General features: G+C 38.6%; 1 protein-coding gene across 2 annotated transcripts in view; it reads right to left on the bottom strand.

Moving 5' to 3' along the window:
* The window catches only part of LOC121943534 (neural-cadherin), a 398,280-nt gene that overhangs the window by 233,179 nt on the left and 145,800 nt on the right, over positions 1-19,301 (bottom strand). For both annotated transcript variants that reach the window (XM_042487073.2, XM_088081016.1), the window contains exons 6-7: positions 15,187-15,436; positions 1,422-1,564 (exon numbers count right to left, since the gene is read on the bottom strand). In XM_042487073.2, coding sequence (XP_042343007.2) covers positions 1,422-1,564; positions 15,187-15,436 — 393 coding nt within the window. The remainder of the gene's footprint in view (positions 1-1,421; positions 1,565-15,186; positions 15,437-19,301) is intronic.

Raw genomic sequence — 19,301 nt, 5'->3', positions numbered from 1 at the left:
CAGGGAGGTCAGAGAGTAAAGCAGGGTGAAAATAACTGCAGAAAAAAACAATCTTTGTGGAGATATCAGAGTTTGCGCATAACGGTAATTTACGTGAATCGCACAATAACAGGCCCCTGAGCAGCCTAACGTTCTATTCTGATCTGTTCTAATAATAGAGCAAGGTAATATTATAGGGCAAGTGCAATACAGGAAGGCCATGTAACTTTCTTTTTTCATCTGCAGGTGACATCTAATTTGTGGTACCAGTTTGGACTGTCTTGTGTTTTTCATGCTGTATTTTTTGTATAATAAAGCTTGTGATTGCAGCTTTGTGTAGTACTGTAGCCCAGGACAAATTTCCCTCAGGGGACAATAAAGTTTATCTTGATCTTGCAGTGACAAACAGAAAGACACATTTGATTAATATGTTCATAAAAAATCACAACAATTATGACAATAATGGGGAGGGAGAGAAGAGGAAAAAAAGGCTCCAAGAGGGCATTTCCGGGCCACTTCTCACTCCAAAATTTTCAAATACATCCACTCTGTCAGTGCTTTCAGCATACAAGCGTGACGGCAAAAGTCACCCTTCGTGTCCTACTGGAATGCGGCTGGACAGCACCAGGCCCCTCCACATACAACCCACATGGACAGTGTCACTTGAGAACACAGCCAGACAGAACAGGTTGTGTGAGCATGAAACTCTGAAGGATTGCGTTAGGTAATAAGTGTGCCGGTCACTATGTAATATAAGGAGCATGATCGCGCTTATAGAGCAGGTAGGTGTGGAGGTGGATGGGTCCCACAAAAACTGACTTTCATGCGGGAGTCAAGAGTTCGCTTCCTGTGAAGATGGTTTTTCTATACCTTACCATGTGCCGTTTTTGCCGAGACCTAACCATCTGTGACTTTGTTGCCTAATACTAACCATCATGACAGCCATGTTGGTTGTCACGTGCTGTTACATAAACATAAGGACGTTGCAGTGTCATGCCACCATGTGTATTTGTTGACATCAGAGTAGCAGCATCCTGGAGCATAAACAGCTGACGCAAAAGGATACCTAAAACATCATAAGTAGACGTAGAAGGTCACTGACAGAGCGGCACCATGTGACGAGTTTGGATAAGAATGTTTTGACAATTCTCGGGTCAGGCCAGAGTTATAGGGACTTTATGTTCTTGTTTGAAAGGGACCCTCTCTCACCATAATGTCCCACTCTACACCATTGCCAGAAAATCCTCCCCAGCTATTTGTGCACTGTCTTTGCATTAAGATGTCTGTGTATTGCCGTGCTTGAAAAGTGATAAAAATGGAAATAAATAAACTGGCAATAATAACAATTAAATTCCATAAATACTTAGTTAAATGAGAACCAATGTGCAGATAAGAAGAACAAAAGAAAAAGGGCAGATGATTAAAAATGCAGCATGTCTGACCTTTTTGGCTGTCAATGATAAAGTTGCCCTCCTCGTTTCCTGTGGTGATCTTATAGGTGATACTGTCACCATCTGGGTCCTTCGCCAGCACTGTGGCAACAAGCGTGTTGGGGCCTGCGTCCTCCGAGACGAATGTCCGATATCTGATAAAACACAAAGTATTACACAGTCAACACCTTGCCTTCACTTCTCTGTGTCAGGACACATCTCCTTACATGACTGTAAAGGTGGAAATGAGTTACATTTGACAATTTTGTTTCAAATAAGTTCTAATTCTAATTCATGTTTGACCAGTGGTTCAATACATCAGCAGGAAGAACAAAAATGCTCATATGGAAACAGGCTGCAATACCCATATAAAAATATCAATTTACATGAATCATAGGTGAGTCACAAGCAAATGCATTTACAGAACAAGCAAAGGCACCAGTATGTTTGCCAAATTATAAATTAGGTCTGGGCAATATGGCTTTGATAATAATAAAGTGATATTTTAAGGCTATATCACAACCTTGATATTTTTAAATGTCCTTTAAACTAATGTTAACTCATAAATTCCAAAATTACTGAATGAACTGCAGTTACAATAAAGTTAACATAGCTACTGTAATATAATAAAGTTAAATACCAGACTGTTATAATGACATTTAAGAAAATGCAGTTATAAAGAAGTTAAATAAAGTACTTTTATAATGAAATTATAAAAAAAAAGTATTGTTATAATTAATCAAAGCGGAACCCATGGAGCTTTAATTTTGAAGAGCCCAGCTTGTCTCAGGCCAGAAGTGTCTATATTTTAGTTGTAGACTTGAAGCTTCCGGTCAACAGTTGGATGTTTGCATTAACAGACAGTTAAAAAGATACTATGGCGCCTTTAACCATGAGGATTTATTTACTGTGAGTGGGCAACAAACAGCTCTCCAGATCATATATTACTAATATTTGCAAGTCATACTGGTGCTGCGTAGTCGCAAAATGTGACTAAATAGACACAATCGGGGCTCTGCAAATACGAACACACACCTCACGACAGCCACTACCACTCATTTTGACTGTTAGGGCAGCACTATCAAACTTGACAACTAAAATCACTCTAAGCTGGAAACTAACAGCTCTCCAATTCATATATTAACAGTATTTGCAAGTCATAGTGGTGCACCACGGTCGCAAAATGTGACTTATAAATAAAAATAATAATGATAATAATAATAATAATAATAATAATAATAATAATAATAATAATAATAATAATAATATTAATAAATGATCACAGTCTGGAGTTCTACAAAAGCCCTGCTTTTTGTACACGTGTGTGTGTATGTGTGAGAGGCGATGAAACAGGGGAGAGAACGAGGGAACCCAAACACCGGTGGCATATAACAACGTGACAATTTCCACTCAATGTTCACGGTATAGTCATTTTATATATCGCATGTGGAACAAGCCACAATACATCGAGTATAGTCGATATATCGCCCACTATACATTATAACCCCATTAGTGTCAGTTCTAATTTAGTCATTCAGTGGACTAAAAAACAAGGGAATAAATGGTTACAAAATGTTAAAAGCAAAAATATGAGAGTGGAAGGATTAAAGACCTTCTGGATAAATCCCACTGCATGTGCCACAATAAACAGCATAAAAGCCTCAAAAACCACATCTCTGGTCATGTTCGCCTGAGATATTATGCCATTTCTTCAATCTGAAATGTGGTAAATACAGCAGGTCATGACTTTTTTTTCAGTCTGCTGAGTGATGGCTGGACCAGTGCTTGTGTTGCACACTGTGAGCAAAGAGAATTTCATCAAATGTTTACAACTGCAGCCACAAAAGTTCTAACTGTGACTTTCTCAAAAGGTAAGTGGTTCTCAGCTGTGATCCTGGGCACACAACACTGGCATTCAGAAATGGTTTCCAACAAAAGTGAACAGACTACATCTACTAAAAAAAAATCTACAAGTCAAATGTCATATGTTGGATGTGAGAGGTATCTTTTCTACACATAACCAGTTTCTTGTAACACCAGCGAGTTAATTGCTTTCATCATGAGCACCAGATGTTAATCAATCCCTGAGCAGCTGTAAAAATACAAACCAGTTAAGAGAAGCAGCATGCAGAACTACAGTGGGGCAAATTCAAAATAACATTAGAAATGCACTTTTGGAAGACATAAGGAAGGTTTACCACCAGCAGCACAGACATCCGACTGCCCACACCACCCAGCCTCCATTATAGAATACCTGCAATCTAACAACTTTCCGGGTGACAGACTGAGAGTATTGAGTAGGGGGGAGGCTGTGATATCAGTTTCCCTTTCCTGTGATAAGCCATAAAAACAAGACGGAGTAGGCAGTAGAATTCAATACATTTTTTGGTTGTGTTGGTGTTTTAAGGGTGTGTATGTGTGTTTTTGGCTTCTTTATCAGTGGGCAAGGGGAGGGGGAAAGAGTGCATTATTGACATAAAGTACATAATGTTTAGGTTAATACTTGTATGTAAGACCCTGACACACCAAGATGATGGTTGGTCGTTGATCAACATTGTGCCACTGGTGAAGTTTGGTGTGCCTGGGCATTAAGGTTTCTTCTGTAACATGTTAACATGCTTTACTGACAAAAAAAGCTTTTGTTTTCCTCATACTGTCTGTGCTGAAACACCAGTATTCACTTTCTGTCTAAATCACATTCTACCATGAAAAAGTACCACTAAAAGCTTCTAGACACAAACAGACATGTTCCAGCAGAATTCTGATCCAAAATCTGGCAGAAGTCAACAACATCCGCAAAAAAGATGACGTTTCCCACGTTAGCATGTATCAACATGCAGCAATGTAACACTTGCAGTAGCATAGTGCAGTCACAAGTTGATGTCGGCTTGTCTCTAAAATAGAGAAAATTAAAAAAAAAAACATTGGAAAGAGTATTCAGAACAGTCTGAAACCTTTTTTTGCCTACAAGGATTACTTTAACATGCACTTACTTCCTTGTCAGAAACTTAAACCACATTTCATGTACACATCTGACATTGTGATATCACATATATGACAGAAATACCCACGCACTCCTGTGGTCCATATGGCTAAGGTTAAGCGAGGTCTGTATTTTGCTCGAATATACTGATTTTCACCCCAGAATATGATGCACAATTTAACTACAACTTTACTCTTTGACACAGAAATGCAACACAGCACCACTAGCAGAAATGTACTGTGATGAACTCCTTTTCTTTCCTCTCTTAAATATTGTCACGTCATCCATCTAATCATTTGTTGAGATTTCGCTTTTCTGATGGATTTGAGAATGGGTTTATATGATGCGTGGCAAGGTGAGCCTCCCACAGCCAAAATACAATCAACACTTTCATGTGGAGCTGTCAACACAGCCTTCATAATTCTTGACCATTAAAGAGACTGGAGAAAACAAAAAAACCTTAACACTACTCCTAAAATACTGCTAAAATTGCCAAGCTACCAATGCATGTGGAATAAGGTTACTAATTTGTGGTGGAATTTTTATTTAACAAATTAAGCAAGGGATTAAGATTACAGACAACCTCCACAATTATTACAAATTACTACACAAGTAATGCTCACCCAGTGCAATTTGATGTTTAAGGCATTTCAGCATTAAAAGATGCTTTCCTGAGCAATGTACAAGAGTCTTATGATCTCATATTTGTGCAACAAACAAAAGCACTTAACCAGAAGGTCAAATACACAATGCTCATGCAATCCATCATTTACTATGATATAGAGAGTTACTTAAATGCTGGGACAGATACAAAACAGAACAAATGCTTTCACATTAGAATAGAACACATACAAGGTAGGGACTTGCAAACAAGATGCTTTTTAGAATGATGTATTCACAAAGGTGTGCATTTATTCATATATATATATATATATATATATATATATATATATCCCATTCAAACTAACTTGCCTTGACATGCATTTCTCATCTCTCATCAGCCCACGCATACCAAACTGAGCTCAGCTTCTTGCTCAGAAATTCCCCTTCAGTTTTGTCTTTGTATCTTAGAGTAGCACTTTGAACTTCAGCTTTGAACTCCCTTTTGGCCTAACACATACATCTCTGAACCACTGGTGTGCTTGAAAGCAAAACTTCTCTTGAAAGGCTGGCCTTTCTGCCTTGTTGACATGAGGTTCCCACTCTGCATTCTTTGGACATGTTTCAGCTGTCCTTGTGGGAATAGTAGTTTTAAACGCATCATACACCATGCCAGCCTCTCTGGGTCAATAGTTACACATCAAGAAGTACCTTGGCATTAGGATTAAGGCATTTTAATAATGAGATGTTATTCCAAATTTCGAATGGAGTACCTCTGCACTCTTCTAGTGTTTACATTAACACTGATTGATGAAAGATGATGACTAATATTCAAGCTAATATTCAAAGACAACTTGTTTTTTTTAAAGATTGAGCTTAACAATGATTTAAACAGTACAACACCAAATATAATATTTTTTTGCAGAAATGCAAATTGGCTTGTCCAAATGAACATGTATAAAGACTTGTGACTTGTTCTCAGACTATGACTTGTTCTCTGTGCAGTTGCCATTGGTTTAAAGGTGCATTATGTAATTTCCAGCCATCCAATCCAACAGAATGGGGGCGGTATTTCACCTTTTAAATTTTGGTCCACTACAGTGTCCATGCATTTGCAATTTACAGTCATCACTCATAAGTAAAGGCAACTCATAACTGACAGCAGAGCAAGAATACAGCCGGTAAAAATAAGGCTGCCATCTTGTGGGGTCCCCCCTGTCTAGTTTTTCAGTGTCATGCAGAAGTCTTACACAGATTCAATACGCAGTATACAAGATTATAACTACTGCATGTACACGCTTTGCACACATATCACCAAGGCTAGTATTATTAACAATAAAGCTACTCACGCAACTACAACACATCTCTGTCTTGGTCTCTGTCTTACTGAGCCAAGCCCTCATCCCCTACCTGACCAGGTTTTGGGGTGTGGCTGGGCGGGAGGTGGCTGAGTGGTGTCTCCACTGCGCTTTCATTGTTATTTCATGTTAAGACGGGAAAAAAGTGAAACAGCACCACCCACAAAGGCAGGCTTTCCCAGAGGCAGTACTTTTGTGTATTCTTTTTTGCGAATACATTTTTTGCTATTTAAATAATGAATACAAACATAGTACACTTTCAAATCGCATTTTTAGTGACAATAGCGAGTGAAAAAAAAAAAAATTAAAGATTTTTCAAGAGGCTTTCAGGGGATTTCAAGTGTCAATCAAAGGATCTCAGACAGTCCAAGACCCCCCGTATTTCTTACCCTGCTTACCAATCTGAAGGAAACATTGCAGGTTCAGCATCTAATCACATCTTTTTATTCTCCAAGAGCTGTCTCCAGCGTCGGAAAGCCACATCAATATTTACTCTAGTTTTGCTGTTTTTGACAGTGTTTCTTACACACTGACTAACTTCTTCACTGCAACTTCCAAGCTGTATACGTTGACTCTATTCTCCAGCTGGCTCAACTTCTTCATCCTCTCCTGCAGCACACTAGAGGCTGCAATGACCCACTATTGCCACTAAAGCCAGGATGTATTATTACAGAAGGGATGGTCCGTCCCTGGCTGCTCAGCAGTAGATATCTCTGCAAAACGATTAATAGGCATCTTTGACATACAGTCAAAGGTGTGACCTCTTCACACTCTGTTGATAGGGTTAGTTCATTTTTTTAAATGTTAGAAACTAAATTAATGTCCACATCCTCCATAATAATAATAATAATAATAATAATAATAATAATAATAATAATAATAATAATAATAATAATAATAGTTTTCATTTATATAACACGTTTCAAGCTCAAGCACGAAGTGCCTACCAAATAAAAAGGTTTACAGAACAAATAAGATGCCAGAAACCCATGTAGCCCCTCCCCTGCCCCCTTATGACATGAGCAAGAGTAAGAACGTCAAGAACATTAAAGCACATATTATAAAACAGCATTGCGCACATAAAACATGAGGGTGCAAGTAAAAAATATAATTTCATTAATAAGTAAATAGAATGTGGAAAAGAGAATTAAGCTCATTTAAGCAGATAAAAAGATAATAATGTACCTTTAACACTTTGACACTTAACAAGTGTCACTATCATAACCTGAGGGAGTAAGGCGGATCATTGCATTAGAGATGGAGACAGTGAAAAAAATGTGTCCTGTTGCATATTGTGTTTAAAGCTCAAAGTAAAAGATGGATGCTTTTTGCTGCCGTTTATCAATCATTACCTGCCCACATGTGCATGCACAGTCAAAATGCAGGTCTAGTAACTCTGACAGCCAGACATAAATGCGTATCCATCTGTCACTCCTCCCTTGTGACAAAGCCTATTCATTTTTCACTGAAAACAAGGCACTCTCATTAGGAGTTGAACACTGTGATCATGTTCTGTCACTGCCGTCTTTCTGCCTCAACAACTGTTGGACTAGTTCTGCCTGGGAAGATCAGCAATGTGCCACTCGTTTGCTCTGTTTGTAGAGTGTTGTTGCAGCATTTGAGTAATTTCAGCTTACACTCTGCAAGCCGCGCACTTCCCTGCAGATCGATACAGAAGTCAGGCAAGGGGAGAGGCTGTGCTATGTTTCTTTATTATGTAGTTTCTCTAAGGGTACATAGGTTGCATTGATCAAACAGCTTAAACTTGTGGTCTAAGGAAGCTATTTGAAAGATCATTAGATAATTGCTTGTATTTATCTCACCTGAGAGCCGAAAAGAACTAAGGCCTCCTTGTGCTTTTCTGCCTGCAATTTGATGGCTAAATTACAGATGCTGTCTGTGCAGTTGAATTTATGCATGACTCTTTCACACGGGTTACTAAGCCTCTTTTGTCCTGACTCCCCAAATTAACTCTACTTCTTCATTACAGATGCAGACAGAGTAATCATCATAGATTCAAAGGGAGCTGGCTAACAATTGGGCCTGTGCCTTAGCCCGAGAACCAGACAAATCTGCAAGCTCATGTCTTATTTGCTCTGGCAGATGCATCTGGTCCCTCCTTGGTTCAGACAGATTTACAGCGGACCTGGCCCACTTTGGGCTAATCACAAGAAATGGGCATTGGCATACAATGTCCAACAACTTGCAGGGCCTTGGCGCTTTACGCATAATGCGTGATGATGTAATATTTGGCGCATACATCCTTCATGGGAAAAAAACTACCAAAAGCATAAACATAGATCAGAGAGAAAGAGAAGAGCCATAGAGTGCCCCAGGTAGAGATGTAACGTTAAATAAATTTTCATATCATGATTATCATGACCAAAATTATCACGATAACTGATATTATCGCAAGATTGTTGAAATGTGCTGGAAAATGATCGAAAAGTACTGAAACACCCCCCACAAGTGGGGTATTTACTGACAGATTTTATGTCGTAGAACAAAACATGAAATTCTTTTTAACTTGTGTTAACAGCAGACTTTAGTTAAGGTTTCTAACAATAAGCAAATTTCCAGGTTTTAGAACTCATACCTGTGATACTCTATTAAGAAATTCAAATCAAGGATTTTCAAAACCAATAAAGATGCCTACAGCTGAGGTAGACTTACTATTGAAGTGCTATTTTTTAGGGCTGCACCTAACTTTATTATCTTTTTATTGATGAATCCATCGATTATTATTTTTTGATTAATTGATTAATCTATCAATTATTTTTTGATAAATCGATTAATCTATCACTTTTTTTATCATTAATCAAACTATTATTTTTCTATTACTCGATTAATTTAACAACAAATTTACCGTAAACAACATTTTAAAACTAGTCATACACTGCAGGGCATTATTCCCCAACAAAAAATAGCATGTCTTCTGGTAATCTGTGTTTTACTGTCTGATATAAAGTCCCTCCGAAATATAATTAATGGAAGAGCTTGTTACACTCAAGTAAATGGAATGTAGTGCTATATACATTTAGCAGTCCAACAGCAAAATAAATAAAATAAAACAATGTAAAATTCAAATAACAAAACAGTTACTCTTTGCTACAGTAACAAACCTCAAATCTAGAAGTCCAAAAAACATCTTACAGTAAAATTACAGTAAAAAGTTTTGAACTGTTGGTTACAGTTTTTATATACATTTTAAGTACAAAATAATCAAAAGGAAAAAATAAAGCTATTAATTGATTAAGTAGGATGATAAGTGTGTGACTTGAATTTGATTATTGACTTTGGAGATGGCAGTTTACAAAAAACACCTCCCCACAAGGTCTATTAAATAGTTGGTCTGGAGCTTTTGATTAAAACACACTATCTTCTCAAGAAAATAGCACCTGGGTAAACTATCTGCTGTGAGCAATTGTGTGCTACAATCTCCAAACAAATCTCCAGAACAACTGCTAAATGGACTTTGTGTTGATACTGTTTTGTCAGAAGCAATGTTTGCTTACTTAGAGAGAGCTGACACTGTTGTAACCAATGTTTCCACATCTGCCTTGCCAGAGAAATCTCTGTGACATAACTGTCAACCACTCTGCTCCACGAGAATCAACGTGCCACCCAACATGTGTGATTGTGCAGACTGTGCATGCCAACAAGAGCACTGATTTCACATATGTGGAACAAATCCACTAACAAAACAAAACTACCAAATGTAGTATGTCTGCAAGTGTTAACTCAAAATATTAAAAGTAAGTACACTGAAAAAGATAAGATGTACACACAATTCCCAATAATGACAGGGCAAAAAGGATAAATTCACAGCCTCTGTGTCTTTAACAGCATAAAAGCAGACCTATACAGTACATACATTGCTGGCCATTACATTTAAAATATTAAGCCAAGCATTATGTTGATTTCCAAACTACATACTGTGTAGATAATGATCCTTTGCTATGGCACATTTTTCAAAAGGCATTTTAAGGTTAATCTTACTTGACACTTACATCAACCTAACTTCAACAAATACCTCTCTCTAATGCTTTGAAGCAGATGCTTGTAGGCGTCTACTGCATGAGAACTGCTGTTGCGAGTGTCTGAGAGAGAGAAAGGGAGAGAGAGGAGAGATCAGGACAGATCACTGAGAGGAAGCAAAAAGCCAAGCAGTCAAGGAGCAGTGGTACGCCCTTCGCAATTTGGGCTCTACCACAACTCTAATTTGGTCAGATCAATGCTGCAGTCAATTGAAAACCAGCACAAACATATACCACAACAAACTAATTACTTTTTAACCTTTTTTGTTTTATTTTTTGTTTTAATTCCGTTGATCTGGGGAGAAAAATAGATGCGTCCCTTAGGCCGGTGCCTGATGTCAGTTGTGAAAATTAATTACTGAATTTAATTACTGAGTTCATTTAGTTTATCCAGATAAGGCAGAAATGGAGAATAGAGGAAAGAGAGTGGGTAATGGACTGTGTCTGTGTGAGTGTGTTGTGAATAGTTGTGGGTCAGGACAGTCAGCTGATCCGTCCAACTGCTGCTCACTGATTGTTTTATTTATTTGCTGGAAAGCAGCCTGATTCCCTATTAATCAGTGCTTACAATAGTATGTTTCCATTTGCTTGTTGAATTACGTGGACGCAGGGGTGGATGGGGCTGCTGGCGAGCAGCAGTAATAACTGTATCAGATGTGGCTGCAATATGGGCACTGAAGCAGCAGTGTTTGCTATAGCAAGATAATAAGTGAGGGCTCTGACATTTTAAATCTGGCATCTTATTAAAATGGGGGGTTAGATATGTGTGAGATAAGTGAGCAGAGTGTTTCATGTGAACCAGTTTATGAGAGTTGCCTCTGTTAATAGTCCCATGTCTGCTGGGCTCCTGTGTGTTTACCCTTATGGAGTTTGGAGGCTCAATGTGCTGAATCTTCAGTATGGTTTTTATAGATGGGAGGTAAAATAATCACTTACCGGGGGCTAAATAGTCGACTATTAGGCCATTTGATCTAAGGAGTCTGATTCAACTGCTAATCTCACAGTTAAATAGTAGCAGTTGTGGGAAAATTTGGTTATGAAAATAAAGACTATTCCATTAGGGCTGTGTAGGGGTGCTAAACATCTGGTTTTATACAGAATTTGCATGGTTTCTACAAATAAATTAAAGACTATTTAACTAACTGTCATCAATAGGCAATACCTGAAGAGTCGTATTCGACTGTGGAAATTGTTTGGGGATAATTCCATCACTTTCTAATATAAACTGTGTGCTAAAGCCAAAACTAATAGAATAACCTAAAAAAAATGGTCAATATGTGTACTTTCCCACTATTATCCTGATGATGATGTTTACACTGAACATAGAGAAACCTGGATATTTGTATGTGTAAATACAATTTTAACATCATGCAAGTGTGTGTGTGTTGGTGCAGCAGTGTGTTTGACTCTTCTGCATCTAGCCACTCTCAGTTATTTCTGTAAAGACAGAGTTGTCTCTAAAGGTGTGGATGGATTCTCTTGGCTTTAAAACTGGATTTGGCCGGAGTGACAATCTAATTTATCGGCATTGCAGGTGCAAAACTTTAACTTTAATTTTTAGCATGTAGGTGATACATACACCTACAGACTTAACCATTATATTTTTGTCTTTTTATTTATTTATTCTTTTTAACATACTTCATATGCATCTACACAGGTGGCAGATGTTGGTTAAGGTGTTTATATGCCAAAGTATCTCACATGCTACAGAAAGCATGATCTGGCTTCTGAAAACCAGGTAAGGACCTAAGACGTTTATAGGCCTGCCCCCACACTGCTCAGGTGAGGTCAGCCCCTTAAAGAAAGTAGATACCAGCTGCCAAGCATTAGGCATCCAAGAGACACAGCACCAAACAAAAGCAAATATAGCGAGGCAGAACACTAAATGGGAGTGACATGGTTTTGAGTGGTCATAATTTCTTGTTTTTAGCCATAGATTGCATATCTTAGAGCCTTTTGTTGGGTTCCGATGTTCATGAGTCAGGTGATGAAATTGTTTTCAACCAACTCACAGAGCTAAAGTTAATTAGGCTGCAGCAGCAGCTGATATTATCTACCGGTGACAGTTTTCATTTGAGCCGGCAAACTGACTGTCCACGACTAAAAATGAGAAGCCTGCTTTTGCTACCTCTGTGTGAAAAAAAGGTCCCACTGTCTTGGGAAACGACCTCTAATTTCAAGCTGTACATCTGGTACTGCTGTCATTGTAAACTGCATTAGTACAGAGTGAGCAGAGCTGGAAGCCTGACAAGTGTTTAGCAACACCTTCTGTCCTTTGTCCGTCTCAAACACCTGAAATCAATTCCTCCTGTTTTATCATATCATAAATAGTTTTAATAGAAATTTTTTGCACAAAATTGTTATCATGGAAAAATGATGTTCTTAATCTCTGAAGTCACAGAAACAAAAAAATACAGACATAAACACAAAAATACATACATGTAAGCTCCATAGACACACATGCAACAGCGGGAGAAGGCTTCCAGGGTGGTTTCCGTGGCAACAGGCAGGTGATGGTAGGTACAGTAATAAGGTCCTGATAGCAAAGTGACAGCATATAGATGAAAGCCCACTATTCTGTCACTCGGCAAGAAGCAAGAGCCATGCAGTGAAGAGGTAGATCTGAGAGTTAGAGTGTAGAACTTGTGGAAACATGAAAAAACAAATAGTTCTCTTTTCATTTACTTTCTCTTTCCCTCCATTCCTTCTTTCTCACCATCTTGCACTAACCGTCAATAACAAACATCACGTCATAGCCAGTTTCAAAAAGAAAGTTGCAATAACACCGACTTACACTGATAAGTATGATTTTTAGCCTTGCAGTCGATAATCACTGTGAACTGGCAGAACACACACTCTTGTGCAATCACACACATGGATACTCATTATCGCATGCTTCCAACTCCAAAAATCGATACAAATAGGCCAGATTTTCTGTCTCGATAATGATATATTTAATGACCTCTCTCTTTTTTTTTCATCTCTGTCCATCACATGCATTGACCCAACACACAATTGTGCGCAGTCTCTCCCACTGCCACACTACCCCCCCCCACACACACACACACACACACACACACACGCGCACGCACACAAAGTAATTCCCCTCCACCATAAACATAAACACATGCATATCAGATGCATGATGCATGAATGCACTTTATAACTACATCACTCTGTACATACCAATACCCCGCTTTGCTGGGACCTTCTCAATTACTGAGTACACACACATTCTGGAACACACGCAAGAGTGTGAGTGCAGGCTCGGGGCCTCCTGAGGGTGCTGGTGGGCATGGCTGATTGACCCTGCCTCACCAATCTGCCCAGCTCTCTGCCAGAAAATCAAGCAATTAAAAGATGCAGGCACCACAGCAGCACTGAAGGGGGGTGAGGTGGGGGGGCACTGGAAATGTGGGTAACGGCAGCTGCGATGTTGAATTGGGAAGCAGCTGTGAGGAGCTGACCTGACAAAGCAGGACACACACACATACACACACACACACTCTCTCTCTCTCGCTCACGCACACACACACACAGCTTTGGTTCTCTGTACTTTATATTCTTCACTAATAAATTGGTATGCAATTTATCCTCACCCATCACTCAGGTGGAAAGGCGTTAAGGTCCGACTCCAAAAGTCTTGAGTTCATTTTATTCAGCCTCTCTCTATGTTCACCATACACGCTTTAGCCTGTTATGTGCAGAGCCAGACTACATTTAGATGTATTTAAAGTGTATCTTTACCAGATAGTGACTGAACATTTTAATCAAAAGGAGAGAAGCGCAAATGAAAGAACTGCAACATTTTCCTCTAGACCCTGACCAAATAATTTTGCCAGACAACAGCTGAAAAACCACCAGGGCTACATTTAATGAATATTTTCAAAATTAATTAATATCTGGGATTTCTTCTCACACTCAGAGTGTCTACAGGTATCAGATGCTGACATTGACTGCTTTTTAAGACCTTTTCAATATAATATTTAACCAAATTTCTGTCTGATTTTTGGACAAAACATATTTTTCATATTCAGTCATTGCAGGTTAAATATAAAGGTAAGTACAGATGTAGTGTCATGCAGAGGTAGGTTTTATGTATGACTATGGTTATTAGAATGAGTTAGGTTAAGATACATTTTGCTAAAAGGTAAGAGTAAAGATAAAATCAGAAGACTATTAAGTTTAATCATAAGTTTAAACATCTGTAACATCAGAAATATGGACTTTCACACAAGAGAGCTTGACTGATTTTGACTAAAAGAAAGTAAAAGATGGATAAATACATTTTGATTTTTAAAAATGTGGCAATTAAGACCTCAGAAACTCAAATTTAAGACAATTTAATGACTTTTAAGGCCTAATATTTGTATAATTGAATTTAGGACTTTTAAAGGATCTGCATACACCCTGTTCACACTATATCTGAAAACCCAACTGTATGCAGCAACTCAAAAGTTTGAATGGTATATATGCACCCAAAATGGCTGCAGACTAACCTAGTTGGATCATTCTGGTACTCAAAAGAACTTAACCTAGAGAGGCTGACCCAGATTGTTTGTCTGCAGCAAGGGATCCTGGGCAATGCTGCTAACAACTAAAGTACAGCAGTATAGCATGGTGCAGTCGTGTGGTCCACCCTCAACAGCACAGACAAATCTAACACAGACTAAGAGGAGCTTATAACAGCTTTTGCATTTAAAGCTATCCCAGAGTTTCATCAGAATACTCAGTTTAATCTCCTTAACACTCACCAATTGCATGAGAACCAGAGGTTTAGAATCTCGACTCTTACTTACACGTGCTGGGAGAATTCAGGTGATTCATCGTTGACGTTAGCCATTCGAATGCGTACTGTAGTTGTGCCAGTTCGAGGGACCTCCCCCTTGTCAATGGCCATCACTACAAACTCGTACAGGTGGTTGGGCCTCTCGTAGTCCAGAGGCCCCGCAGGGAAGATGGTCCCATGAGGGGAAATGGTGAAGTCTGGACTCAGGGTGTAGTAGGTCAACTCTGCATTCTCTTCGGAGTCGCAATCATTGGCTGACACTAAAAATGATAACATAGAAATGAAGAGTAAATAAAAAAGAAGTTAGAGGGACAAATCAATCCCTATTTTTTCCTTTCTCTTCGAGGTATCGACAAATGCTGCGTTACAGCCAAAGTTAGAGGTTGGAATTTCCCAGTTGAAAGTTCTAACTTCCGACCGTCGTGCGTTTCATGTGTACAATGCCAAATGTTCAGAGTTGTCAGGAACACAGCATAATATAATGGTGGATTTAAGTGATTTCTAACACTAACACCATTACTCAGGCGGTATTTTCAAGAATAACACAGTAACGCCAACTATGAAACAGGGGTGTTGATTTGTATCATGGTCAGTTTATGTATGTGGCCTACATGAGCAGGGGTGTTATTCAAAACAACAGCATAACACTGGTTAGGAAATGGACATTGGAGAAAAATTACATTCCTGTTAGCATTTTTGTCCACAATCCTCACAAAATCAACGCCAAAAGTGTCTTGTAGTAGAGTAGAGAAGTAAAGTCCTAGCCACACTTTGTTGACTTTATCAGTCAACAAATCTGCAATGCATAATTTCTTGTGAGTACAATAAAGGTGATTAGAAATCAGGAAAATATGAAATCTTACAAGTGAAATTTCCCTGAGTACAGCATGAGGATTTCATGGGGATGAAGTAAAGTGAAGTTTAAGTTAGTTGTTGGAACAGTTTACAACAGCACATTGCAGTACAGTTTTAGCTTAAACTGAATTTTGCTAAGAAGTGTTTCAAATGTCTACATGTAACCAGTTGTTTCAATAACATTTAAATGGCTGTATTTCAGTAACATTCTAACGACTGCTTTTTAATTACATATCAAGGACTGTTTTTCAATAACATTTCGCCGACTGTATTTCAATAATATTTCAATGACTGTTTTTTAATGACTGTATTTCCATAACATTGTAATAACAGTGTTCCAGTGATATTCCAATGTTAAAATGGGCTTACACATTGTATTACTTCAGCAATGAATGGGGGCAAGGGCTGGCCTCCACAAATAATGGCTGTGCAGTGACTGAGCTTTCCTTTGAAAAACACTGGTACAAACACAATGCTAAATCACTATGCCCCCCCGCCCCCCCCTTTTCCGTCCTACTTCGGTTTCTTTAGAAAAAATAAAATAGCATCAGAAATCAGTTGCAACAAATGCAGTTCTTATGGCAATAAAGCATTCTTAATCCTTAAGTCCTGGTGAAAGAGAAAATAGTAGCTGCATGTACAATCTGTCTTTTATTGATGTAGAGCCAAGTTTTTTTGTTTTTTTTTTGTTTCTTGTATTTGAGCAAAGGCACTCAACATGAGCGGTAGATATCTATTCACTCCTCATGCTATGTGACCAAAGTGAAGATTGTAAAGCAAGTGCTGCCCCCACTGACTTAAATGTTCAGTTCCATAACACAAGGGGAGTAAGTGTTTATTTGCTCAGCATGCATTGAAAGGACTGTCATTTTGCAACATTTCTGTTTCTACATTACACATTGGGAATCCATGGAGCCTGGACTCACTTGCCCACAAATTGATTGCCTTGCTAAAACTGAAAAGATCCACCAGGGATTTGAATAAGCATATTTTCCGCTAACAAGTCATTTTGCCATCAAACTCTCAATTCTCCAATTCACCTTACATTGCATTTGGCTCGTGTCCATACACACACACACACACACACACACACACACACACACACACACACACACACAAACACCCATGAAAATAAATGAATACATACACACTTACATACACACATCAGCACTTTGTCTGACTTTGCCTAAACTAACTGTACCTCTTCATTGCTTTGGGAAAAGAACACACTTCAAATTTAAAATTTTAACAAAATACCAAAAAAACAAAAACGTCTTACTTTAATGAAAGACAATTTTATAAACGATGTCAGTGTTTATTCACATAATTTGTTTTATTTCATTATGTCAGTACCAGTCCAATTTTACTTGGAATATAATAGATTAATTGATTTTGTGGTAAAAGTGTTGTGGTATTAAATAAAATGTTTTTTTTTTTTGACTGTAGCCTCCAGTCTTTCATCATCCTGAATAACCATCAAATTAAACGAAATCAATTATTATTTTCAAAAGAAATCTTTCTTTATTAAATTGCAAGATGAAAGTGCCCTAAACCACAACGCTGCACTGCAATAGAGAACAACGTCACATTATTACTAATAGGAACACTAATATAATTTAGGTTGAGAGTACTAAAGAAGTTCATTCATTCATTCATTGGCCGTAAGTGCTTGTCCTCTTAAGGGTCGTGGGGGGGCTGGAGCCTATCCCAACTGTCATTGGGCAAGATGTGGGGTACATCCTGGACAGGTCGCCCGGTCCCCGCTCTCTTTCTCTTTCTTCTATGTCATTACTGTGATATCATTGTTTTTTTTTTTTATCTATTGCACGTCTGTCCATCCTGGCAGATGGATCCCTCCTCAGTCGCTCTTCCTGAGGATTCTACAGTTTTTTTCCCCTGTCACAGGGTTTTTTTAGGGGAGTTTTTCCTTAGGCGATTTGAGGGTCCAGTGACAGAGGGATGTTGTACGCTGTAAAGCCCTCTGAGGCAAATTATGATTTGTGATAATGGGCTTTATAAACAAAATTGACTACTGCAGGGCTGCAACCAATTATGCTCACTTTTAAGGTCACAAATTAACCTAACCTGCATGTCTTTGGAATGTGGGAGGAAGCCGGCGACCCCGGAGAAAAACCGCGCTGACACGGGGAGGACATGCAATCTACTATCGACACAGAAGGCCCCCCCCACCCTAACCCGGGTTCAAACCTGGGAACCTCTTGCTTTGAGGCGACAGTGCTAAGCACTACACCAACGTGCTGCCAGTGCAACAGAAATGACAAATCAAAATATGAGGATGCTTTCACACCTAACCTGTAACCTGATGGACCCATGTTGTTGATGATTATGGACAACACAACAGTCAGCAAAACTGTCCAAAGAATCAGTTGCCCATTCGTCTGAATGACTTTGTGCTTACGACTTTTGGGTCGTTAGTAATGAGCCTGACAAAAGCAGACCAAATTGACCAAACTGCATCCCAGTAAGTGTCACAGGAAACAAGACACGCTAGACTTATCAACACTGGACCTTTACTTTCGTTCACTCTGTTGGCATCATTTGACATAAACTGTCACATAACATTCTGAATGGTAAGCATGGACAGAATTCATTAGTGTTATTTGTTTTAAAAAACTGCACAAAAATCTGGAAAGCACAAGGGGAAAAGAGTGGATGGCAGGCTGAACGTGAAAGCTTATAGTAAACAAGTAAATTCCAAAAGCAATGTTATTCAGCCAAAGGTTTTTCAGCTGCTAGATGATAAGAAGAAATTATCTCAAAAGACAGAAGAAAAAAAACACTGTAATATATTGTCAACACTGTAAGCAGGATGGATGTTTCATCATTAAATTGCCATGAGCACTGGTTTAGAGCTGCTAAAATAGCTTCTCTATATGTATTATGTCACACTGCCTTCTTTTTAGCAGAGGAAAAACTACAACACTCAACTAAAACTGTATTAAATCTCATGTGGAAATGGAAATTTCATCCAGAATTGGCCACTTTTTACATTATAAATGATGGTGTTTGTAATGTCTTTTATTTAGATTTATGGTCAGATTTACAAACTGGATAAAGTCAGTTTACTTGTGTTTACTCTGCACTACTGTGTGGATTACAAGGACTGACATTTTTCTGAATTGTAACTGAAATGCAGCTGTTTTGCTGCTGTAAAGTGATGAATAACCTCCAATATCCAAAGACGATGGGTAGAAAATGGACTGCAGCACTAGTGTGCTGGTGCCTGGCCTACACTTCCTTGCAGTGGCC

This window comes from Plectropomus leopardus, chromosome 1, assembly GCF_026936395.1.
Source record: "Plectropomus leopardus strain MGB_pleo_1.0 chromosome 1, ASM2693639v1, whole genome shotgun sequence".
Lineage (NCBI taxonomy): Eukaryota > Metazoa > Chordata > Actinopteri > Perciformes > Serranidae > Plectropomus > Plectropomus leopardus.
This window is presented reverse-complemented; position numbering and strand designations above follow the sequence as displayed.